Raw genomic sequence first — 27165 nt, 5'->3', positions numbered from 1 at the left:
GTTGGTTGTGGATAATCGATCGCCCGACAGTCATTGATTACCAGAAGATTTTCACCCTCGAGTATTCCATTTCCACGGTAACTGTTACAATTACCCCGGTCTTGTGCGAAATCAGTTTTTCGATCCACTTCATCGATAATAATTACATCCTCATTGCGCGCATTAAAAAAAAAGTGCGCACTACTTGCGCGAAAACACTTACTCAATTACGTCCCGATTGGGCGCAGCAGGGAGAAAGATACTTTTTATCCGGACGCAATTACGCAAACGATGCGTCGAAGTGGCGTTTCACGGATACAGTGAAATTTGCACGGGCATTGTGGCCCCCGTAATAGCAGATGTCTGTTTACCCCGGAGAAGGGTCATAGGCGACATAATAATTTTGGCGGACGGCCGTGGAAAAGGGCGTGAAAAGTACAGTCAAGCGGGCTTATGCTCGGGGACCCTCGGGGCCTTTGCGCAACGCGACTCACGGTTGTCGATAGTTTATTGTCGCGATGTCCATTGAAATCCTCGTCGACAATGGACCGAGCGGGCAGATCGCATTGTCGTCGGCGTGCATCTCGAACCCTCTGAGCCTCTAGTACCGGAGCAGTCGAACAAAATCGCTGCTAACCGAGGATTACATCTCTTAATCTCGGATCTTGCACGGCCTGGCTTCCATTTCCGTTTCTCCTCGTAATCGCACGAAATCGCGTGGATTACTCCTGGTCGGAGAACCGTATCGTAGGATCCGTTAACGGGCGAGATTCGCGGGAAATTTCGTCCGATGGAAACGAAACTCCGTGCGTTATTCGAGAAAGTTCGTTTCCTTCCACCGCGGAGACGCGCAACGACAAACGACGACATCGCGAGATACGATGGGACGATCGCGGGACGAACGGGGCTGGTTGGCAAGATAATTGAGCGTAATTGGGTGCGTTTGATGACAGATGTAATCCCGGTGAAGGTTGGAGGCAGAAGCCAGGGACGCAAGGGGAAAGGAAGAAGGGCGGAATGGGGGGATGGGGATGGTCTATAATTTATAAACTAGGGGCTGTTTTCGGGTAATTGCAGATAACGATGGGGCGGTCCGGATAACAAGCCGACATGGGAGTCACTGGACACCGTGCCACTCCACCATCCACCGGTAACACCATAACCTTCGTTATATACGGCTATTCTCTGTATCGCTCCTCTGCATCGCTGTCCAACCATAAGTTACGTCGCGCGTGACATCGCCGCGAGGGTTTGTCTAATAAATCGCGGTTTCTAGTCTCGCGCGTCTCTCTCCACCTTTGGTTTTCGGAACCAACGTAACCTACCGTTCATTCGCGGATAGAGTGTCGCGTTCACTCGCAATTATCACCGTCACTGTTACGGTAACGCTCTCACGGGGCGACACGTTTTCGTTTCAGGGCTTTTATTCGCGATCGTGTTTTCGTTTACAAAAATTTGGAAATTTACCTCGCCTGTACCTCGTGTTATCGATTCGGCGAGAGGTGGACAGCTATTCGAAATATTACACGTTCCACGATGATACGTATACTATCGACGAATCACGTTAAATTCGTTTAATCTTTTGAAAGTCGCAACGATTTTCAATTCGACGAGTTATTGCTCGTTACGTACAACACGAGTTACATATAGTATTATCGGGACGTTGTGGTTAGAAGAAAACACTCCGAATCGACTCTTGGGTCATTCGACGCGCTCTGTAATTCAAAGGGTAGCGTATCCGATCCAAAAACTTTGATCGTACGGTCGTACAGAGATCGAGGGAAACGTTCGAGGTAATTCATCTTCGATTGGACGAAATCGGAGCAAACTCTCTGACCCAGTGCAACAGCTATCGAGTCCGTGGCAAGACGCGAGGGCAAGTATCGCAATTACGATAGAGCGCGCTTAATCGATCGGAAGCTCGGGCGAGAAAAAGACGATGGTGCATTTCGTGGCGCGTAACGTGCCTTTAATGGTCGGATAGGCTTCGAATTTCCTCTTTAAAACGTGCTTCGCACCTTGTCGAGCGGGAATAAGCATCGGCTGGCAGTCGCCTCGCCGGGAATCCATTTAGCACGGACAAAAGGCGCCTCCTCGACTACCTGGATTCTACACCTTCCCCGGGGTTTAGGCCCGTGTAATGAATTGCAGCTATATTTTGACAAGTTCGTGGTTTCCGAGTGTTTACGGTCGAGTGGACACAGACGCCCGGTGAATACGCGGTAAACGCGGAAAACAAATATTATGGTAACCGAGTTTGGGTGTCGATTGCCACGCGCACGAGGATCGTCTAAATTTCCAAACATTCGTGTTTGAAACACGACCCCGGACGTTTGTTGTCGTTCGATCGAAGGAAACGGGACACACTTTCGCGGACACCTTCAGTCTTACGAAAGAAAGCAAGAAGAAAGGAACGACCGGCGAACCATTCCGCGACTCTCGTTCCATTAAATTTCTCGTCGGTTCGGATTTTGCACCCGTACGCTCTCGCGACTGTATTCTACAGGCAGATCGATGAACGCTCGTAGCCAATCCGTGGCGTGCACCGTCAGAAACCGGACACTGGTTCATCATATAGACATTACAAATTTCAACGAAAATTCAACTCCGCGAACGAATCGGCCTTAAACCGATCTTCCGTTCGATTGCGCGAGGTTTTCGAGTCGATAAGGGACCGAGGTACGTACCGAACGCGACAACTAAAAAAATACGGGACCTTTGGTGTAGCTATTACAATAGCTTCGATTAAGGAGGAAAAGAATACGATGGAGAAGGAGATTACTTACACGGTTCGGTGTTGCTTGAGTAAAAGATAAGAGAAACTATCGTAAGTCGAAATAGTGGGGAATAAATAAAATTTTCAATAATACAATTGGAGAGAATTTATCGCGAGAGATTGAACGATATCCGAGCTCCGTTATTTCTGATCGACCTGTAGAGATGGTAAGGGAGTCTCGCATCTCCTCGTGTTATAATCAGTGGGAGGTAGGTACACGTGGATGGATCGAGACGCTTCCTGGAGACGCTATAAATACAATTCCCGGAGGTGTGACGCGATAATTACTCAATTCCCACAGCGTGGTAAGTATGCAGTCTGGTCAAGTTGGTGGTGATAAGCCGATAGAGAAACGACGCCGCGGCCTTGGGGCCGTCTGCACGGTCAGCACGGTGAAATCGTCGTAATAGCGTTTCGTTTTCGTCCGGTATACGTCAGCTACTCGGCTCGTAACCGGCCAATCAACGAGCCCGAATATGTATCGTCGTCGACGAGAAAGTCGCGTGAGTTTCCGTCGCGTTACAAACGCTTCGCGTACCACGTACAAAACAGATCGAATTTATTCAACGTGGTCTCCGGTTACGGTGAAACGCGTCGAAGGAATCGAAAATTAAACGGAAAATGTCCATCGTAGGGACCGTTGCTTTCAGATCGGCACGATTACCTTAATTCACGTACCCCGAGTTCGTTTGCTCTATTTTCTAGGGCACGGTGCAACATCGACGATATCGATTCAATCGAAAAATAGTACATACCGTAAAACTTGGAGGATTTAATTTACAATCATTTCCGTTCTGTACATTTTTAACGCGGAAGCAACGCAAGAGGGAGATATCGTGCGCTTTATGGTTACGGTACGGATGACCTATCTACTCGATCCTACTCGAATCGATCTACGGGAAAGATGGCGTCTGTTTTCGAGAACCAAACACACACGTTCGAAGAGGTAACAAATCCACGCGACAAATTTAACTATAAATTTTTACAGTTCTCGAGGCGAAAACAATCGGTGGACACGAAACCGGGGTGCAACCTCTAATTGAATAAATCTTGGTCGCGGTATGGACGATTTCATCGTTTGATAGCCGTCTCCCGACCGAGGGAGGGGAGGATGATACACAAGAGAGGGGGAATGTTCAAAGACCGACGACCACGCTCGTTCGCCTATGTGCGCGTACGCGAACGCGTGTATCTGCCCCCATTGGGGTGCCTGACGGATACAATGATGTAACGCGACACCTGCGAAACGTCCCCCTCGTTTCGCATTTTTTACCCCGTCGCCGTCGCGGCGCCGCGAACGCATAAGCAACGAGAATTACCGACAAATTACTGGAAACGAATTTCCATAGCGGGGTGGTTCGACGACAATTTTTCGTTACCGCGAAATCAGCTGATCGGGTGACGATCGAGCGGAATCGGTGTACTCTTGAAATTCGCACGTTTCTCGGTGAATTACACGGGTCACGGTGTTGCGTGCACGCGTATCGTGCGGTCGTGACACTGTGGGTACCACCGTTAGGGGTACAAGGGAGAAACACGCACCTAGAGAAAGTCTATCGAGTCGCGGTGAGAACGAGGAGAGAAAGATCGACGGAGAGAGACACCATGGAAAGACAGGAACGTGGCGTGAATGGGAGGGAGTTCATAATAACATCGAGGGGGCAACAGGGTTCTCTGTGTTCAGATGCTCTTTTCAAGAGTGAGAACCCTCCTCGACGCGCATTCAAGTGTCCCCGCTTTGTAATGCCTCTTAATACCGCTCGCTGTCGTCGTTATTAAGGATCCGGAACATATTGTCGGTATAACAGTGGCAATACCTCTATGGCGTCAAGCCTTTATTGTCGTTTCTGCGCGCGCGTGAGTTTTCCGCGACAGGAAGCGGAACGAGTTGGGAATTAAAGGAAGAAAATTTGGAAAATTTCGAATTAAAAGTACCGCTACTTCCGACCATTTTTCACACGGTGCAGTTTGTTCCTTGAACAAGTACAAATAACGGAGAGAAGTTTCCTTTCGTCTTTATTTTCTCCCGTGTCAATATTTTTATATAATTTGTATTTATCGAAGCTTGCGCAAGATAGTAGATTTTTACCCGTTTAATGGACAAATAAATGATTATCGGTTACGGAACCGCTGATTTTCCATAGGTTGGTTTCCATTGTGCGAATCGACGCCTAATTTTACGAACGAAAACGACGAAGGAGGGTTTTCCCGGTTGTCGTCGAAAACGAGTGTGAGAACTCGTCCGTAGGGCACTACGAATATTGTGCCACGTTGGAAGAGTCGTACTTTACCTGCAGATAAATCGTGCGACTCAGCGTAAGACGATTCTAGCCGGAGACCTGCGTCCACCATTTTTTCCCACAAAACTCACCTGACACAGACCCTCGTAGATAGGAGGACGTCGAATGCGCGCGGTTGCATTATATTAGAAACGGTTTCTCGCAACGGCCGACACGTGCTAACCGCGAAATTAAAACACCAAATAGAGAGGAAACTACGAGTCGAGGTTTTTTTGCCAACGTCTTCAACGTAAAACCTACGGTTGCGTTCGAGAAAAAATGCGTTTACCAAACACGACTAACCGTTCCCCGCGGCACAAATATACAAATGATCGAGATTAGGTTGCGAAATGGCACTTCCTCGCGCCAAAACTGTTTATAGTTTATATTCACGTTAAGATCCGTAATAACCGGTTTGCACGAAAGATGGTCTGAGAAACAGACGAGAAGAAAGTCCAATCTTTTTGGAGTATACCAACTACGGTATTGGATAGAAATTGCACATAACGGATGATCTTTGGAAGAACACGAAAGGTTTGTCAGTTGCTCTGTCTCGACGAGACACAGATTATTGAATCAGATCGAAACTATCAACCGCGGTATCTACGATAAAAGAAAACATTGAAAAATACAAGTAACGAACCCGTAGTCTCTCGATGATGGATCCCTCCGCGAGTTCGTTGTTCCCAATGTGTGGCGTAATAATCGGAGTACCTAACGGGTGGGTCCAGCGAAGTTTAACCCTAATAAGCGCGACCGAGCGTCCGATTGCGACGTCTGGCGGGCGAATCGACATAATTGACGACGCATTCGTGTTACCGCGATCTCTGCCACCCCCTTAGGAGTGGATAAGGGTGGTCGTTGCGGTCGAGTCGGGCATACGTCGCCGTTTCCACCCCTACGTGTCGTCGTCGGTCCGATAATAATTAGCCGTCGCCATAAATCTCGCCGCCGCGCGATTAAACGACAGACGCGTTGCTCCTCCTTTTACATAGCTAAAAAGCGGCGTTATTCGTTACACGGGACGCGGTGAATCGTGTTTCCGGGTGACGACGAACATCCTCGAAAGAAATGGAGCGCAATTTCTCCGTCGACTTTCACGACAACGACGTCTGCTCCTCCGAAAAAAAAAACAACAACCATCCCCTTTTCGGATTCGCCGGATACTTATTGTCAGACGCGTTTCCCGCGCGACATGTTTAGCCGCTCCCGCGCGCTGCAACGGGGATGATGACAGTACACCGTACGAACTACCCTCAAATCACCGAGCGCGCCTAACTAACCGTGTAATCGACGATTCCGACCTATTACGACGACATCCTACGCGCTACGATTTCTCTCCCCTCGTCCGTAAAGTACAGGCAGCTCGTCTATTGCGCCGAGCGATAGTAATAATTAACGAACCTTATTGTTTCGCGAGCGCACGCGCGTTACTCTGAAATCACGCCGCCTTTAAACCGAACGATGCTGCAACGCGAAAATACACTACACCTAACCCGCCTATGCGCTCGCCCGGCCGCGAATTTTCATCGTTCAAGATCCTATCAGCGTTTCGAAAATCTCGCGATAGTGTTCGAACCGCAGTTTCGATAGCGCGCAATTGTTCGTTTCACGAGAGAATTTATCCACGGTTCGATTTTTCTTTCTTCGATTAAAGGAGAACATACGCTGGGAAGTTCGCAACCTTTGGAAATCTGCAAAACGCACACCGTGGAAAAGGTCGCGAGTCAAGAAAGTGAAAGATGTAATTTCGGAAATCCGATCCACTTTTAGGAGCGTTTGAAGATGCAAGAACTACACAGTAGTCGATTTTCATGGGTTTCACGAATCGGTAACAGGTGCGAACTAACGAACAAGAGTTCGAGTCTCGGAGACTCACAGTTTCAAATACCTCCATGCATGGCGGGACCGGAATGATTGACCAATCACGGTCTCGGATCTACGCGCGGGCCCACTGACACGGAACCATGGCATAAAGTGGCCAGTGACACATAAAGAGCATATTTTCGGGCATTAGGGAGGTCCCTCCGTCGAAGGTCCCGACCTGGCTACCTGTGTTCACGCCTGTTCGCGTTTTCCAGCGCCCAGAATCTCCCGTACCGATCTCACGGCTGGCCCCGTTAATGGGGAAATAACCGACGGATTACGTCGCCTAATCCTCCCGCCAACGCGATCTCATTGTCGCGAGGGGATCCAGCGAATCTTGCGTTTTGTCCTTTTTGTGCCGTTGAGATCGTCCGTCCACGGGAACAACCTCGTTCGACCGCTCTATCGAATCTCCTGCGACTCGATAACGATCACGGGTGACGCGCGGTATACTTCGAGATCGAGGTTAGCTTTTAATAACGGCAATTCTACCTGCACCTCGTCTCTGTACGTGCTTCGTCTTTCGTTTGTTTCGCGTTCGTCGATACTCTTTTAACGGTAATTGCGCAACAATCGCGTCGATACTCTTTCGACGGTAATTGCGCAACAATCGCGTCGAAAGCGGGGTAGGTAGCGATCTTCATCTCTAACAGAGGGCAACGATCGTCGCTCGAAAGCGGGAATTGGTTTATCAGGGGTTCTCGTTTCAATTTCTACCAGCAACGTGGTGTAAAGGGTATACAGATAAATATAACGACCGTCAATTTCACTTCGTATAAGAAAAGGGAGCGCGAGCCCTTGATATTCTTTTCCTTGTTATCTACTTTCCCCGCGATGTAAAGTATCGAAGATTTCTTCGCGTCGTTCGACGAGTTATCAATGTTTTCGAGTCTCGACGAGTACTTACGATTGTTAAGTGTACGCGTCTTTCGTAAACGATAGTTCAGTTTCAAAGAGACGATGCATCCACGGTGGTCAAAGGGTCGATAGAACGAGGTTAGAAAGGCGACGAAGATTCGGGGAGCCGTCCAGGCAATCCGAGACGTCGAACGTCGCTCACCTGTGTACACCAAGAATGTCAGCTTCTAAAAATAAACCGAACCGATTGTCAACGGATTCTATCCGTCGCGCGTATGCGTTATATACGCGCGAGCACGAAGATAGCCGCTATCTCGTCTGGGAGGTGTCCGATGACGGCCACCAACACGACAGTCCTTTCGATCCCCGCGAGCCGAACGCACCTCCCTTATTGTTCCTCGATATGAATTTTATAGATATAAGCGATGCATACAGCGCGAGCATACCGACACCGTTTACACGGAAATACGAGATGCACCTGACCGTTCCCGTCGTTCGATTCGATCGGCGGGCCCGACATCGCGGCCGATCGAATAGAAATTCGTTCGACCCTCGAACGACGTTCGCTGTACATCGCTCGCGCGAACGTTTCCCAAAAAGCTCTCACGAACGAGGAAAAACCTTTCTCCGACTTACGTTCAACGTTGAACGACTCTCACCAATCTTCTCGACCGGTGTAGCTTACAGCAGGTCAACCGAAGTGGTTCTCTCTCACTCTGGACTTGGTTAAAGTGTCACTTAGCGAGGGAACCAATTAACCGGGATCGCGAAGCACCGGTGGAGAAGTTCGGGGTAGTTCTCGCGCACGCCAACAAGAAGTATCTCGACCCTTTCGATGCTACCATCGACGAATGCGTCGCGTACGCACGGAATACTGTTCACGGCACTGTTCGTGCTCGCGTAAACACGTTCACGGTACTCGTAGTGACCAATTCAGTATACCTGTACACGCCGTACACGCAATTATTAGGCGCGCAGCATCGTAAGGATCGAATATCGATGGAAATTACTACTCGCGGTACGGAACGCTGCGAGCGAAGTCAGTTGCACACCTGTCCGTGCATCTAGGCGGTAAATGCAGTTACGTTGCCAACGGACGATCTTCCTCGCGGAAAAATCATTTCTCCGAGGTGTCATCTCGCGAATGCTTCGTTACAATCCTCTCTCTCGCTCTCTCTCTCTGTTCGTCTGTCTGTGTGCCCTTTGTCCCGGTCGCTTCGGGTTGAAACCGTAGCTGCTTGAACAGCGCGCGAAACGAGCTGCGAGCAGCACGCGACAGAGAGACGACGCCGCGTTGAAATCTGCGAGAGGCGGGCCAGGTTTAATTCGTCTGGATTTACACGCCGGGTGAAGATGCCGAGACCCCGTTTGCTGTGGAGGTTCAAGGGGCTGAACGAGCACGGGCGGCGGGATCGTCGGGTCGATTTTGCACAGAGCCATTTTGGAATGCAATTAAACGCAGTACAACGAAATACGACGCCGGTGTGCCGGTGTTGTTGCCGGTGCTCCGCTCTGTTCCGCTCTGTTCCGCTTTGCTTCGCTCTGTCGCGTCCCTCCTACCCCCTCCGAGCCCACTCCCAGGCTAGCTTCGGTCTCTCCGCACCCACCACCTAATGCGCGCCCGATGCTTGGAATACCTTCGTTCGTCCAGGTACAAACGGCTGGATTCTGACCAACGATGAGAAGCTTTTGTTGTTCATCGTGCAACGATTATTCCTCCTCTCGAGACTCGACCGAGTTTCGTCGGTTCTCTGAACGCGTTCGTGTGTCGCGGGTTCCTCGATCGGAGGATTCTTCGATCGCCGGTTAACGAAGTACCGTAGAGAACGGGAAACTTTGTGGTTCATGGATTAAGAATATATAATACAATTGACCAGTACGGAGATCTCGCGAGAACAGATGAAAGAAAGAATAAATCCGCTCGTGCGTCGCCTGGCTAATTTACTCGGTAGTTTTACCTAGTTACTCGGATTTTAAATCTCCGGTGGAACAGAGATTTCGATCGCCGATTAAAATACGGACCCCGCGATGATCTTCGATGTTGGTCGGAAGAGGAGAATAATCGCGACTGGAGTAAACCACGCACAGCGAGAGTAAACGATTTTTAATGGGCAACGATTTTCTCGGTGATCCTTTAAAGGAAACTGGAATAGCGCGAAGAGAGAAGAGGGAGGAAGGACGAGGGTGAAAAGAACACGGGGGAAGAAGAAGAAGACGAAGAAGAAGACGACGACGAGAACGGAGAGAGCGGTCGACTCTCGGAGTCCCGAGATCGTTTTGATAAGTAAGCGCGTCCCTATCCTGCAGGAGTCGCGCGAGAGAGCGCGAAAGGGTGGGTGTAGGTGGAAGAGGGAAAGGAGAGAGACAGATAGGAAGCGGGGAAAATGGCGGCTCGCTGGAAATACGACACCAAATCGAAGGAGACGCCATCGCAAAGCGCGGTGCCGCCCCTCTATCATCGGGTCTTGCTTCTACCGGTGTCATCGTTCTGTCTAGAAGCCCCGCGAAATTAGAACAATTTCCCTCGCTCGCGAAATACACCCTTCGACCCCTAGCGACGCCTCCGGTCCCGTACAATTTTAACACTCCCCCACCCCGGCGCGTGTTTCGTCCCTCTCGAGGCTCGTAAAGCGGTACGCGCGACGAACTTTGCCCGATAAATCGCCCCGGCTACGAGATTTTCCCGAAATTGGAACGAAAAACCGAAAGTCGGTTGTCGGAACCCGGTACCGTTTTGCAGGTGGACTACTCGCTCGATCGGGGAATGGATTTTATTCGAGCCTGTGTTACTCGAGAATCGCTCGACAGAGTTGTTCGATTTTAACATTCGCGGAACAGCGAGAAATTGTTGCCGGAATAGCACTGTGGGGCTTCGTTTGCGAGCACTAGTCTAGGGAACTTTGGACAATTCCATTTCCATTCGGAGTTCTTCCTTTTTGTTTGTTTTAATCTCCATCGAGGTGAACGCAGATTTTCAGCAACGGGTGAGTTTCTGTTACGAAAGTTTCCATCGTAATCGCTCTTCGAGGTGTACTCTTTCCGGACCGACGTGTCTCTACTTCCGGGTTGCGTGCACTAAGGCGCACACCATTGTGTCGTGCGCGACGAATCCGTTTCTCGGAACACGAGCTCTCCACCCGAAACGAGTGCCTCGAAAACCCGAGCAACGATTCCATGTGGCCAAAAAGAAAAAAAAAACTTTTGTCTTCTCAAAAATTTCGGATACGCTAACGCAACCTTCGCACCTTGCATATAACTCTGTATATTTGACACACTCCAAGGTACGACGATTATGAAATATCTGTAACGTTGAAAATCGCTACTGGAATATCAATCCTTTACGATCGACAAGTCTATTCGTTGATTTCGTCGGATACAGACGTCGAATATTGCGTCTACTGGCACTTAACCTCGTGTTTAACACGGACACCTTGTATGCCTCGGTGATTCGATAACGCGCCCTGAGACTCGCATAGAAATCTTCCTTCTCCTCCCTACGATCTCGATTCTCGAAGCGGGTAACTTAACCAATTACGTATCGGTGTCTCGTCCACAGATTTTTTATTCGATAACGGATATTAATTTCGAAGAAAATAGATATCCAACGAGTTGAGGTAACAGCCGCAGCGGTCGCGCCGCCATCTTCCTCTCGACGACTCAGCGATCAGCCGTACACCTGGTTCGATGTTCTTTCCGCGAGAAACACGGATTTAGCGTTGAAAGAACGATAGTTGGTACAGTACGAAAGAATATCTATCGTAATTTTCGTTTACAAGTTGTCCGTATTCTCGTCTATCGAGGTGTTCCTCTGTAAGGGTTCTCTATAAAATTTCTCGTACATCGAGATGTTCATCTATATGAACTCTCGTACATCGAGATGTTCCTCTGTACGAGTTCTAGTATATCCAGATGTTTCTCCGTACGAGTTCCCGTATATCGAGTTGTCCTTCTATACGAGTTCTCGTACATCGAGATGTCCTTTTACACACGAGTTCTCGTGTATTGAGAGGATACAACGACAAGAAAGAACAATGGGGGAGTTTCCAAATTGGCGACGAGGTGATTGAAATTCCTTCGACATCGTCGAAAGAGAACAACCACGACACGACGCGTATTTCGCGCGGAAAGAACGCCAGTGCCGTGCCAATGACCGAGTTCCAACGCGGAAATCGCGTCTACCGATTTCGTTTTCGTCCAAGAGGTGTCCAATGGAGATCGTCGATGGGACATTGGCACACCTCCTTGGTGCGTCGTTCGTACGCGTAGCCGAGGGTGAGATTTGTCAAAGTCTCGCGCCGCGACGCGTCCCGTCACGGTGGAACAACGTCGAGCGATTCACCGAGGGCAATTAGTCGGAAAAGGCGGAGCGGATTCAAAGGATTGGCGAGGCGTGGCTGGCATCGAGATTTTCGTGACCGTTAAAAGACATGTTCGTTCGTCTGTCGGAACATCGGCGCTCATTGATCTACGTAAAGTCCCGGTGGTCCGACAGACATCGCGCTATTTTCATCGACGGCAGCCTCGACTTCCTGCCGACGGACAACGACGTCCTGGCAGCCTGCGCGACGCTTCGAGTACTCGTTAACCAGGCTTTTTCAACCGTGACCGTCTCGATCGACAATAGCAGGAAATTGATCGAGCTTTCCTTCCACTCTGAACTAATTTTGAAAAGGATCACCGAGACCGACCGAGCAATCGCGTCGCGAATAAGTCGACGATCTTTATCCGAGGGTTCGTCGACTGTTCGTGTTGACAATACGGTACATCGATGAAGCTTTCGTACCGTTCTAAATTCGTTTAGAAAAGAACGCGTCGTCGAGTCGAAGCAACCGTGGCAGGTTTCCAACGAAACGAGAAAGAAGCGTCGCGAATAAAACTCGAGATAAAGAGGCAGAGAACAAGGTGGGGAATTGTTGTCGGTTGTTATGAAATTAGTCGAACGCGAGGCGCGATAGCACCGCTTAGAATCACAACACGGTGTAGGGTAACGTTGACGCGTTCCGTTTCCGGTGTTTATTGGTCACCTCTTATATTCTTGGACGTCGACTGAACCTCGCGGCCTGAATTCGTTCGAACACACGCATCCACGTCGATAATTTGCGTTTTAGACGAAAGAAGCTCCCGAGGATTTACAATCTCTTTACTGACAAAGAGTTCTCCTGTCGCGAAACTTTTGAAAATTTTCGAAATTCTCAAACGCGAAAACGATACTTCCCAAAACAGCGAACCACCCGGAGGACTTCCTTCGAAAATGAACGCGACGACCGACTTCTATGCAATAGTACCCGGATTCAAGTTCGACGAGCCGCAGATTCGAGGCTCGCGATCGAAATAAATAAATTTCGGGACGAGGTTTGCCCGGTGACGGGGAATCGTTCTTCCCCCGGGATAAAGTCGCGAAATAATCGACCGCGCGACCGGGGGGCCGAGGGGGGCGGGTGTACCAGGGAGATTCGAGTAATCGTCTCTCGAATTCGTCGAGGACGTCGGCAGGTGAGGATCCAACGGCGAGAGGAAGCCGCGAACCGTGGACACCGAATGGGGTGGCTTACGCCGGGGGTAGAAGCTTGCGCCGCCCCCATGGCGGGCCAATGGGACGAGCTCGCGCGCTCCCGGTCGACCAATCGGGGGAACGGAGCGCCTCGGACCGCGCCGCGCTCCACTCCTCTTCCGCGCGAGCGAGCGCGAGACGAAAAAAAAAAAGAGGCCGAAGAGAAGAGGAAGAGAGAATACCACCACCACCACCACCACCACCACCACCACCACCACCGGCACCGCCGACCTCGTCCTCTGTCGACGACATCGGCGTCGACATCGGCATCGGTGCGAAATAATCGACAGTGGCACCACTACCATAGTCGTTCGAACCCACCAGTGGCAGCTCGACCGCGTTACCGCGCTTCCATCGCGACATATTTTTTTTTTTCCACCGACGCGTTCGTCGCGGAACGGATCGAGTCGGATCTACGTCCATAGGGATCCACTCGGTGGATCTCGTCCACGGTGCACGGTGTCGGACGACGGGAGGGAGGATATCTCGTCGAAGTGTACCTGCTGAGCAACGTTGGTTAAACCGAGGAAAAATAACCGTTCGACGGATAGTGTACAGTTCGAGTGGTGGATATCGTAGCGAAAGGTTTCTCCAGGTGATCGCGCGGAGATCTGGTTATCGGATCGGTCGGCCGGGTTATCGGTTTCCTGGGAGTTACGCGCGATACACCTCGGTATCCGGCGAGGATTTATGAATGGAAACTCGTCTGGCGGGGACATGAATGAAACGCGGCCGATCAAACAACCATCGAGTGGCGTCGATCGTTCGAGCAGCGGATGCTTACTTTCGTCACGAGTTATTCATCCGGCCGATCCGTAGACACGCACTCGCGCCGTGGTACGCGTAGAATCGTTTTTATTCACCTGATCGATAACGCGACGGCCGACCTGGCACTACAACCGACTCTGCCAGTTTCCTGGGGGGCGGTAGACACGCGCATCGTCCGACGGACCCACGTATAGAGCCGATCGGGATCCCGTTCGGAGGGATTCGTTGTCGTTCGAGGACCAACAGAAATGAAAAACGGTCTCGATCTGGACTGATCACGTGACGTACTCGCGAGTAACGGCGAATCGAACGAGGATGTCCGACTGTTCGGATCAATTGTCATCGCCGAACAGCGAATGCAACAGCCAGATGGGAACCGTGCATCGGAACGCACCGGCCGGACAGTACAACAGCTCATCGATGCCCGGATTGTCACTGAGCCATCATTCTCATCCGCAAAATCTAACGCCCACGTCGAACGGGAGCCCTCAGTACCCACAGGAGTTGACCACTTGCAGCTCGAGCAACGCGTCCACGAACATCGGGAACATCGGGGGTCTCTCTCTGGGCAACAAGACCAGTAACTTTACGCCCGAGCAGATATCTTGCATGTGCGAGGCGTTATCGCAGAGTCAGGATATCGAGAAGCTTACGAGGTAAGCTCCCTTTGTTTCGTCCAGAGTCCGGTGTACCTACGAGCTTTCGAACCGGGATCATTCACGTATCCACGGGTGTACAGAGGGTGTTTCTCGGTGGAAAACTTTGCAAAAATCGTCGAACCGAGCACGGATCGATCGAGGTAGGTTCGTGGTTCGATACTTTCGGTGTAAACACCGATGTTCCATCGGGTAGGTACCCGACTAACTTCTTCTATCGTTCACGGTGAAGAAACAGAGGATCGGGTCTGTACAGAGATCGTTTCATCGGTTTACCCTTCTGACTAGATACAAGAGACTCCCTTCGCGAGCAACGCGGTTAATTTGCATCGGTTAGGCGCGATTTAGAAACGTCTATCCGTATCGATGTATCGCGAAGTCACCGCTAAAAGAGTCGAAACGTTATGCTTCCACAGACTTGCCAAGCTTTTTAGTTGTCCATGCCACAAGTTATGTGACACGCTAGCAGGGACTCTAAATTCACTATATCTATATCTACCGTGTCCGATAACACCGATTTGCATTAGTAACTTTCCAATCACCACACTTCAGAGTTCTCTATTGAATTTATTTCCCACTCGAATAAGAATTCCTCGGTTCGAATACAAAGCTAAAGTAATAATCAGAATCTCGTACTATTCGTTCGCGGGAGAACTGCATCCACGCTGATCCTGACACAAGCGTGGAAACAGCTATTCCGAAAGGTTCGATCCTCGTACCGTCGAGCCGAGACTCTCTTCGCTTTTCGTAGCTATATTCTCTGTCAAAGCGCAGCCACGGTGTCACCCTGATCTAAAGACAACGGTTTCGATCAGGTTTCTCTGGTCCCTGCAACCCGGTGAGCTGCTCCGAGGCGGCGAGAGCGTCATGATGGCCAGAGCCGCGGTAGCTTTCCATCGTGGCGCTTATCACGAGCTTTACTCGATCCTGGAGAGTCATCCGTTCTCGCCTCGTCGACACTCGGATCTCCAACAGATGTGGTTCAAGTCCCACTACCGCGAGGCCGAGAAGATCCGCGGTCGTCCATTGGGCGCGGTGGACAAATATCGGTTGAGGAAGAAGTATCCACTGCCCAAGACGATCTGGGACGGCGAGGAGACCGTCTATTGCTTCAAGGAACGATCGAGGACAGCGTTGAAGGAGTGCTACATGAGGAACAGGTACCCGACGCCCGACGACAAGAAGAACCTCGCCAAGAAGACGGGTCTTACGCTCACCCAGGTGTCCAATTGGTTCAAGAACAGACGTCAGAGGGACCGAACACCGCAGACGAGAACGTAAGTCGATTCCACAATTCTATGTATTCGAGGATTGGAACACTTACGCGCGATATCGGTCACCGCTCGCGCCATTTTACTCCTACGGGTACCGTTTCCACGTTCGCTCGAATTACGTCGTCTTCGGGTAGGTTTGGATCTCGTATCGACGCTTCTCTTATATTTTCCGATACGTGTCTCGTTGTACTCCGAAACACAATTCATCGATAGAGTTTTCACTCCTCCTGGTAAAAACTCCAATTCGAATTTACGATTCTAGAATACTTTTCAAGTAGAACTAGCCAAAGAGATTCTCTACTTGGAATTTACAACCGTAATCGAGGAATTACACGAATATCGACGACAGTGATTCGGTAGTTACGTACCGAATGTATATATTCGAAAATATCTCGATGAACAAGAACTCGAATCGACATCGAAAAAATCGAGAGGTCGTCGAGGAATTTTAGGATTTCAGCGGTTGTTTCTTTTCTTTTTAAAATAAAAACGTACGTGTGGCGGTGCCCCGAAGTCGAGCGGAAGTCACCCGCGCGAAAAGCGCGGTCGTCGAAGTGTCAACGCGCTCGAACGTGGCTCTCGCGCAGAAAACTCCACGCGGATGGTTCCGCTCTGGGGTACGAAGCGTCCCGTGGCGTAGTTTCGTGCATGGAGGGCACGTGTGTCAACGGGGGGTCACGACTTTTCCACCGAGCAACAAGTGTTTCGACATGTGTATCGGACCGTGCGTCCTTTTACGAGAGCGGCCACTTCGGAGACGGTAAATCATTCTCTACGAGCCGCGGCGGCCGACATCATCGGGGACGATTGTTTTTTTCGCTCGGAAACCCCGCTCGAAAATCGCTCGACCTACAACGGGATCGAATTTCCCCGGAGAAAATCCAACGAAACTCGCGCGATGATAACTCTTGGTAACGCGATTACACGGGTATCTCGTGTTTACCTACAGAGCCGAGTTATCTTTCCATTGCAAATTACTCAAAGATCCTCTCCGGTACCGATACAAAATGACGAGAAAATTGAATGTATCTGTTCGTCGTTACGTCGCGATACCTTGCGACGTTATCTACCCGGAAAAATGCCCAACTAGTAATCTGGAAACACCTCGGTTGATTTGCTTTTCCTTCTCGAGATAATCGATCGTATTACACATTGCCCCCGACTCTTCGTCTCGATGAATCTCTACACCCCCTTCGAGATCGTTTAGCTCCGTTTCTCTTGCATCGTTGCGTGTGCATCCTCCCGCGTTAATTTGCATTCGGTGAGCCGTACGTTCCTCGGTGATTCGAGTGAACAAATTTTGTGTACACTTACGCACGCTTACCCGGTTTATTTGATCGACGATCGGTACGTTGATAGAAACGATGTCGCGACGCTTGTCGAATCCTGTGTTGAAATTTCACGCTCGGTGTATTATCGTCGTTGTTATTTTCGAGGTAAGCCTCGAGTCGTTCACCGATGCGATAACTTCGGGGTAAAATTGCAATTTACAAGGCGTCTAACTCGAGTTACGTCGACGAAAGTGTGCGCAGCAATAGGCGTTATTGGCTCGGTCGCACTTTCCAAGGATCGTGGCACGATGTTTCTTCGGGAAAGGTCGTCGGTTGGTCGAGCTTATCGAAATTCCAACTAGTCCGTCGGCGCCCTCCGCGATGATCGAAATTGAGAAGCGCGTAATCTCGCGCGCCGCGCGTAAGTTTAGAACCCGTTACGCATTCGCGATTACTCCACGCGGTTATTTGTAAACCCTTCGCAGATACGCGTACAGCGCGCCGATATGAACGCTTAGGAACAACGAGGACGGATGCGCGCTTAGATAATGCCGAACGCGTGTTCAGCCGTTTATTGATACAACATCGCCCTCGAATTTCGATAAGATTACCACCCGTCGTTTCGACTTAGCCTTTCTAATTGGTAGCCAAAGGGCTAATACGGATCGTGGACGCATTTATTCCACGAGTCGTACCTCGAGACACCACCGTAATCGTACGAGACAAACTTCGATGTCGTTCAACCCGGTTGCATATTACGATAGCTGTAGACGATGATAATCGGAGAAATTGTAATTTACCGCGAAATAGCTCGTGAAATATTTCGAAAATATTTTCTTCCACGTGAATTATCGTTTCTTTCGATGTTCATGGAATTATGTTTCTAACTCGCGGGATGTTCGAGATCATCGAACATTGTTCTTCGGTGTAGTCGATACGGAACGTTTTCTCCGAAAGTTCTCGTTAGGTCGGCGGTCGAATATTTCTCGTCAAAGACGGTGGTAGCCTGCTACCGTGGCGACGAGGTCGTAATTTATGTTTACTGCTGCCGCGAAGGGAATTTGCGCCTCTCGTCCCGAGTCTCTGCCTTTTCAACCGTACCATTGTACACGGGATTGGTTAATATTTAAATTTTCGTACGCGCGATACGTTTTGCGATTCGATCGAGGAGAGAGCGTTAACTTGCCAAAGAGAAGTCGAGGAGGATAAACTTAATACACGAGGAAAATACACGAAGTATTTATTCACTCTATACGTTTCAATTTCTTCTCTCGACGAAGCAGCATACTTTTATGCTGCAGCGTATCGACAGCATACTTTTCGACGAAGAATCGAATGCCTCGCGATTCGATCGTGCACGGAAATGATCGGTCATCGCGTATAAAAATCGAGCGAGTGTCGTTGCGTCGTTTCGGCAGGGAAAATTTTCGCGAGCGTAAATCTTCTTCGTCGCGTAGGCGGTGCGTGCGTATGCGTGCGGAAAGAAAGAGCGTGGCCGCGTGTGCGAGCGTAGCGTTGTTATGGCTACGACGTGGCTCGGTTATGGTCGAGCTTTGGACCTCCGAGGCGACGGGCTAATCGTACGAATGGCGCGGGAATTTCTCCTCGAGATGAAATTTTCGATCGAGGAGTCATCGCGATCGATGGGTCGCGCGCGAGGTAGACGTCGCGACGCCCGAAATCGCGTACCTCGAGGATTTCCAAGTGCCTGCGCGTCGACGGAACGCCCACGAAACGAAAAGTTCTTTCCTCGACGACGAAGGGAGCTTCGTTCCAGCTTCCTCCCTCTTCCCGCCCTTAACGTCCTCCCCCGGCAAAGGCTCTAGGAAAAGGAAACGCGACGCCCCATTACCGTTTTATGACGCAGCTTTGGTTACGTCTCTCGTTTCACCATTGAGCTGTTCGCACTACCAATAGTTTACTACATAAAGGCCACGACCGGCCCTCTGCCGCTGCCTCGATTTATCTCGACGCGCGTCCCGCTCTGGCAACGCGCACCGTCTACCTACGGTACTGGTTACGTGCATCGTGCTTCCTCGTTAACGATTCCTCGCGGAGGATGCGTGACTTTTCTCGAGTCGATCGCCCACGGTTCGCGAGGAACCTTCCTCGAGGAGGTATTCAAAGTTCGAACCTCGAAGCGCGTGATTGTAAAAGCGCTCCGATCTCTACAGTGGTTGCAGAGCTCGAACTTCTCCATGGAGGATGCGTGCTTCTTTCGAGACGATGGTCCACGGTTTGCGAAGAAGTTTCCTCGAGGAGGTATTCAAAGTTCGAACCTCGAAACGCGTGATTGTAAAAGCGTTCAGGTCTCTGGAAAGTCTAGAGGCAAACAAGTCTCCTCGAGAAGATACTCAAAGTCCAAACCTCGAAACGCGTGACTGTAAAAACGTTCAGGTCTCTAGGATGACTTCACAGTTCAAACTTCGTCGCGGAGGATGAGTGATTTTTTAGATAGCCCTCAGTTTGCAAGGAAGTTTCTTCGAGAGGCCATTCGTCGTCCAAACCTCGAAGCACGTGACCATAAAACCGCTTATATCTCTACCTACGGTAACTAGGTTGTACATCCTCGTGAAAGACGAGTCATTTTTTCGAGTGATATTTTCGAGTGACTTTTCTCGAGTCGATGTCCTCGGCTAGCGAGGAAATTTTCTCGAGATCCACACCTCGAAACGCACGCACGACACCTAGGTCTTCGTCTACGATAACTAGATCGAAGTTCCTCGTGGAAGACGATTCCTTCGCGACGATCGTCCTCCGAACGATCACGCGTTCGCGGTGAAGTTTCTCGCGCGAGGTTCGGTCGGTGGGGGCATGCGTCTCGGTGATTCAGACCTTGAAGCACGGCCCATAAAAATGCACGGGTCCACGGTTGCGAAAGAAGGTCGGAGGGGAGGTTGGAGTCGCAGGAACGCGTACGAAGTACGGTCAGGGGCGGAGCTGTGCCGTCGCACATGGACCACCGTGGACGCACGTGCGTGTCGCGAACACGTACGCGAAAGAAACCTACCGGCCGATAAAAAGGAAAGAGAGAAAGAAAGAGTGGCGCGCGTGCAAACGACCGAAGCGTTTGTTTCCATCGGGGAGTGAACAATGCGTGAATAAGGTGGCCTCTCCCGCTCGACCTTTTTCCCTCCGTCGGGCTTCCTACGACGAGAAACTTTCTCGGAACGGTCGTGCGTGCACGTGTGTACACGCGTGTAGGTGACCCCTTGATCGTCCACGGCTCGTTCCAAGGGTCATCGGTTTTTTCTTTTTTTTTTTTCTTCTTCTCCTCCTTTTCGGGGTTCCTCGGTAAGACAATGAAGAAACGCATGTGCTCCACGGTCGGAAACTTTCCGACTTTTCCCTCGACTGGCCGATGGACGGAGATTTACGACCGGTCTTGGGCAATTTTTCTCCGCGACACGATTCTCGGCCGCAACCACGTGCGCTGCCCTGTACACACGGCTGTCAGGGAGACGTCGTCACCCGAACTAACTCAACCCCTCGATCTACGCGGCGGACGTCCGACATTTTGTAACTCGTTCGAAACCGACGCGAATGCGTGCAACTCTTTCGCTCGCTGATTGGATCGTTCGTTGAAAGTTTTTTACCATCGACTCGGTTTTTCACCGGTAAACCGGACCTAACCCTTACGGGAAGAACAGAGGGGTACAGTACTCGAGATACAGTACTCTCGAAAGTACACTCGTACGTTCGACGAAACGACGAGTTCGATTACCGTTTCGAATGAGTCGATACTATAATTATTTGTAAAATATACGTAGGGACGAGTTTTGCGCGAGCGAATCGCGCGAAGTTTCGATCGAGTGAGCGACTGTTTTGGTAAATCGGGTTTGTCTTTTCCTTTTGTACGCGTCGTGACCTAGCGCAGACCCTATATTTCCATCTGTAATCCAGAGGAAATATATTATTATATCAGAGGAATAGGCATATTTTCCTATACATATATATTTTCCTCTACATATATATATAATTAGTCTTGCGTTACTTTCCTTTGACAAATCGTTCACTGTATCTAAACCCAACTCTTGGATTCATCGTACCTATAGAATATTCCTAAGATTGATACCAACGCTTGACACACCGCTGCCTATATTTTTCTTTCGACACGGTGTGTCATAAAACGTTTAGCATCGTTGTTAAAAATTCTCAATAGTTGAGCACGGTTCGTTTTGCTCGTTTTCAGGGACATGTTGCCGCTGAATTGCCAGAGCGGCACGAGCAACGCGATCAGCAACTCCGTGAGCAACGGGGGTAGCATCCAGTCGTTGCAGAGCATCGACTCGGACAGCCCGAACCTCGCGATGTCGCCGTTGTCGACGATGGGCATGTCACCGGTGGGCATGAACCCGTGCAGCCCGATGGGTATGAGCCCTATGGCTCCCCATCACCACGGATACGCGGCGCCGGTCACACCGTCCACCGTGCACACCACCCATCCCCATAACGGAGGCCTCAGCCCCATGAACGACGTCAAGGCGCTCTGCTACGGTCGCGGAGTCTACGAGACCGGTAAGTCCACGCATATTTCATTGGAAAGAACATCGTAGCGCGAAAACATCGACGACGATACCATCCGTTCGAATTACGAGCTTTGGGGAATTAAAATCGGGCCAACTCGATCGTCCGAGTAAACGATGCAACGATATCAACGCGTACGAGTTTTCGTTCGTTCCGAGTACCAACGAGATAGCGTTACGAATTAACCAAGTACGGACCTCTGTCGGCGGAACGATCAAACCGATCGATATCCAACGGTAACGCGACGTCGGTATTTGGAGTATTAGAATCGATTGTATGTAAAGGAGACGTTTGTTAATCGAGCGCTTCTGGTTAAAGTTTCCTATCCAGTTGTTTTACATCGAAGTCTATCGAATTCGCGGTTACTTTGTTCCGTTAATTCGTTCTCCAAGTTGTAACGAGAATCTTTCACCATTATTGTTATTTCTTCCAGGCAAAGACGCGGAACAAAACCCCGTCTACTACTCGAGCCACTCGAGCATGCACCACCAGTACTACCAGCAGACGCATCATCAGATGATGTCCACCGCTCACCATCATCATCACCATCACCAGCAGAGCATGCCCGCCGGATACGAGATCATGCTACCGCCTCCGCAGCACTCGATGTGACCGACGGATTACGAGACCGATCGGAGCGACGACGCGAACCAGCAACACGGCCAAAGCGACGACGTTTTCGCGCGAGTACACGCGTTCGCCTGACTCGACGTCTCCTATTTCGAAACAGCGTTGCGTCTCGACGATCGGCCGACCACGCCCCTAACGGCTTAACGAGTAAACCCGTAACGCGTACCGATATCTCCGCTCGGAGACGATTTCAATCGAGGGTAAATTTCGCGAGGAATTCTCGACGATTCGTATTCGTTTTCTTGCTAGAAGCGATTCGTAACGCGACCGATCGACCACCATCGTCACGGTGGTTTTCGTGAGAACCATTGTTGTGCCGCGTCTCGCCAATGGAAGGGCGAGCACGTTCGTAAAAGTTCTGGGAGGAGCTCCGAACGAGAAACTGGTTTTGCTCGCGCACCCTTCGCAATGGTGTAATGGCGGGCCACGGTTCAGCTGCTCTCCCTCGGTCCTAAGCGTTCGTAACGATCGCACAAAACGTTCCGTGAAAGATGTAAATCGATATCGCGACACCGAGTCGGAGGAAACCTCGTGGAACGAACACAGTGAACGAGACTTCGAAACACGCCCGAAGATAGCGCCTCGGTCGGTGTCCGAACGTGAACGCGATACCAACGGGGAGACTCTAACCTCGAATTGGCCGAGTAAGCGCAAGGGTATACTTTCGAACGGAAAAGGGACGATTTTCGACGTATCGTATGTACCGCGATGCTCGTCGAAGGTGTATATACAAGACGAAAGGACGGTGTTTGTTTCTAAGTGTAAAATATATTTTTGACTGCAGAATCGTGCATTCTAAGTGTGCATTTTGGACGGTTAGATCTAGTGTTACGCGTCCTGAGAAGAAACGAAGGATCTCTCGTAAACGATATACCGCTTTCACAGACACTAATTGTAAAATTATGCGATGCGCGTTTAAATGTATAGTAAATAAAACATGGATGCGTGAATTACGTTCCGTCTTTCCTTGCGTCGATCTATCGTGTTCGGTTTGAGGGAATTTTCGCTCTTCGAGAGCGTGTACGTCTCGCGATCGTTTGAATAATTGATTAACGAGACACAACGATATCGGGCGCAGAGTATTAGGTTCTTGTTGCCTAAATTATCGACAACGGGTTACTCCTCTCTCGCGCCCCCTATCGCAAGCCTCGGATATGCAATACGGTCTGCAATCGTAACGTTATTTTCGAAACTGACCGATTCATATGTATGACTCGCAATATCGATTCGAGCATCGATCGAATCTCATTTGCACCGCTAATTCAATCTATCGTTTGTCGCAATGGGTTCTTATTTGCAATGTTAATTTACATTTCGTGTAAATGTACACGTTAATAGATACTTCGTGAACCAAAGACAAAGCCAAATTGCATACTCTGGATCTACATCGAATTTCAAACTAGGCCCTGACGAATAAATACCGCTTGGACCTACTACTTGTGTTTAGCACGCACACCAGAAGATGAGCTATCTATCTACCTAGTTTTAGATTTAAAAAATTATAAAAAATATTCTCGCAAACTCACCGCGCCAAATGGTTCCCGTGCATAACGTTCCGATGAAACGAGTTTAACCTAACGACGTTGTCGACGCGCTGCAAATCCATCGATTTTACACGAATCTCTTGCTCGTGTCTCTTCGATTCGTGAAACGAACACAAACGAGGTACAACGTAGAGCTGTGGTCCTTTCGTGTTGCGTCAGTTGATGTTGCGCGACGAGATCGTTCGGTTCACCTTGCGAGAATAGACGTTACGCGATTCGAAATACCGTCGTTGTATACATCAGTGGTTCAGTGGTGACCTCTTACAGTCGTTCAAGGAATTATGTCCAGAAGCCTCAAAGTGTGTAAAGGTAATAAGCGTAAACATTCGTAATTCTCGATTAGCAGTTTGCCGTAACAATGAACGGAACCTGAAACAGTTTTCGCAACGCGAAATATTGTTAAACGTTTAGGAATATATTCCAAGTTTCACGTATCTTACGATTTATTTGCGTATACATTCGATACCGATAATTCTCGTCGTATTTAGTTTCAATTTTTTTCGCTAGTAGCGTTGCAATCGTGTTTCACTTTACATCGACAAAGTAGGATGGGATAAGGTAGATTATTCTACTCTCTCTGCATCGCTTACCAATCGATGATGAAAAACGTCCAGTTATCTACAACATTGCGTTTTCGGTATCATCATCTGGCGATAACGGTTCTGTTTTACCACGTACACGTTTGTCTTTCAGTACTTGGAGGATTCACCGTGCGAATCGAGGCATCGAGATAGTGAAATGTTTTCATCTAGATAAAAATATCTTTCTATCCATTACCCGTCGAATAAAAATTCAAATTGGATATAAAATGCGAACATTTACAACGGACGAATCAAAGTTTAACTATTCGTTCGAACAAACATCGCGAATAAAATGCTCCACGTTGATCTACTCTCACCACTCGTTACACGTTTAAAAGAAGAAAATTGAATAATATTGAAAACTGAAAAACCGGTCCGATCGTTGAACGATCCAAACGATCGACGCTCGTATGGTCAAGGATTGAATTGTTCGCCAGCCAGCTGTACCTCCCGTATACAATATCACATATCAACAATTTTATTTAGTCTCGTTTTATTTAACATACAAGAGCTATCTTTTAAACATGACGCACGATTTTAATATGCATACGTGTTCGCACATATTAAATAAGTCTAGGTTACACTGATATGATTTTGTTACGGTGAAACTGTACAAAGAGCGTACAAGCACGAGAGTGACACGCGACACTCGCGTAGTCATCGCGCGCGCCTGTTTATCGCCGCGTTTCGATAATCGTTCGGACCTTCGATCTTCTTACCGCGATACCTCCAGTCGACACTCGAAATCTCCGCGATCCTCGTGTTACGCTGCGCGCTTCGTCCTTTCGCGTTTCCACTCCGAGTGCAATCGTTTCGTACGAATTTCGCTCGTTTCTCTACGCGAGAAGTTCGAGGAAAATTATTTTCTCGATTATTTCGTTCCGCGCGTGAACGATTAACAACACCCTTACGACGTTCCCGTGACGTTTCACGAGAGCGTGCGAACGATCTCGACGAATCATCGCCGATGAAGCGAAACTTCAATCTAGGCGATCCGGTGCCGCGTTCGGTGGTCGTTATCGATCCTCGTCGTCGATAACAAGACCCAACTCGAACCTAGACTCGTCCCGGTTTTTTGTCCAGGACACCGACAAGAAGAGTGGATTTCTTTTAATCAAGCTCCTACGACGGTGACGCATCGATCGCTCGCCCGCGTCGATTGGCTCGCTTCTCGAGAACAGAGACGACAAAGTCGCCTACCGAACTGTTCTTTCTTTCTTTCTTTCCTTCTCTCTTTTTTTATCTCTCTCCTCTCTTTCGCCGGTAGCGAAAATCCGATTACTTTTCGCGCTGAACCGGCTCTCGCTTTACCGATAGAAAAAAAAAAAATCATTCGTATTCTTAACCCGGTTTCAAGTCCACGTCGAACGAACCGCCATATTCGCCCCCCGATTTCGCTCGAAATCTCTTCTCCTCGTTCGTTCGCGCTCACGTGATCATCGCTCACGGTAAACAAGAGTCGAGTAAACGATATCAACGGTCCTGTCGTCGATGCATATTGTCTTCAAGGTACATGTACACGTACGAAATACAGGCTTTTTTTTTTTTTGCAATTGATCGACGCGATCGTCGTTTTCTCACTGTATTAGGTACGCACGCGCGTGGGTGATCGCGCGTACGCGAGTAACTTTATCCTCTTCTTCTTATTCTTCTTCTCTTTTTTCTTCTTTCTTCTTCTTCTTCGTTTCTTTTAAGTATTACTAGACGATAGAGACGATAGGTTATATAAGACGTTATTACAGTAAGACGAGAGTGTCACATTGAAAAAATATATATGTATGCGTTAATTTAGGAGAGGAGGAACGATAAGACGAGTCTCTACGTGCGCGCGCGGGTGTCTAACTAGATTTGCACGGATATGTATAGTGAACGTTTCAGTGTGACAGGATCGGTTGGGAATTTTCGTCGTTGCAACGACGCTTGTACGTGTGTGCACGTGTCTACGTGTGTATTTGCGCGTGTGTGTGTGTGTGTTTTTGTCTGCGCGAAGTATCCGTTTGTATTTTTGTTTTTTTTTTTTTATTTTCTCGCGCGCACGCGCACACGATTCCGAGAAAACGAGACTGCAACGAAGAGTGTCGGTGCGCGTGTTTATCCGCTGTCTCTTTTTCTTCTATTCTCGCATCGATAATTTCATATTTTTTTTTTTTTCATTTTCTTTTTCTTTTTCTTCTTCCGCCGCTCGTCTCGCACATTTCTTCCGTAGCCCTTTGTTTCCAGGGTCTCTTCGCCCCTTCGCTCGCCCTCATCCCTTTTCTCGTTTCGTTAACTATATTACAGTGTCGGGCTATCGCTGCTGGACGATACATCGCGATATCGAGGCTAAAAAACAAGCGCGGTGCAAACGAACGATCACGTGGAACGCGCGACGCTACCCGCGATGAAACTGTACAGTGGAACTTGGTCGTGACGAGCCTCGAAGCGGACTGATCGCGATCGGAAGCGTAAAGTCGCGAGACGAAATAGTCCACGGTTGAAATTTTTCGAGAAACTTAAAAAAATCATCGAACATCGATTGGTTCGCGATTCTAGAAGAAAAGACGTACGTATTTGTTTTACAATAACTGTATTGTCGAGCAATGGTTACCGGTTGAATTTTGTTGCT

At 49.3% G+C, this 27165-nt stretch overlaps 1 protein-coding gene across 1 annotated transcript; it reads left to right on the top strand.

Annotated features, from left to right (window-relative positions):
• The first annotated feature begins 14386 nt into the window (after window positions 1-14386).
• Six4 (homeobox protein six4) lies at window positions 14387-22417 on the top strand. The gene is made up of 4 exons (XM_076321957.1): window positions 14387-14733; window positions 15549-16010; window positions 21471-21796; window positions 22239-22417. The coding sequence occupies exons 1-4, from the start codon at window positions 14393-14395 to the stop codon at window positions 22415-22417; spliced, it is 1308 nt and encodes a 435-aa protein (XP_076178072.1). The 5' UTR covers window positions 14387-14392.
• Window positions 22418-27165: the final 4748 nt, after the last annotated feature.

The sequence above is a fragment of the Ptiloglossa arizonensis genome, chromosome 10, assembly GCF_051014685.1.
Source record: "Ptiloglossa arizonensis isolate GNS036 chromosome 10, iyPtiAriz1_principal, whole genome shotgun sequence".
Classification (NCBI taxonomy): domain Eukaryota; kingdom Metazoa; phylum Arthropoda; class Insecta; order Hymenoptera; family Colletidae; genus Ptiloglossa; species Ptiloglossa arizonensis.
Note: the sequence above shows the minus strand (reverse complement) of the source record. Positions and strands in the feature narration are given on the sequence as shown.

Excerpts from the sequence above, each read along its gene's own strand:
- Six4 (XM_076321957.1), top strand. The coding sequence starts at position 14,393 with ATGTCCGACTGTTCGGATCAATTGTCATCGCCGAACAGCGAATGCAAC. Across the intron at positions 14,734-15,548 it reads GATATCGAGAAGCTTACGAG|GTTTCTCTGGTCCCTGCAAC; the intron begins GTAAGCTCCCTT and ends GGTTTCGATCAG. Across the intron at positions 16,011-21,470 it reads CGAACACCGCAGACGAGAAC|GGACATGTTGCCGCTGAATT; the intron begins GTAAGTCGATTC and ends GCTCGTTTTCAG.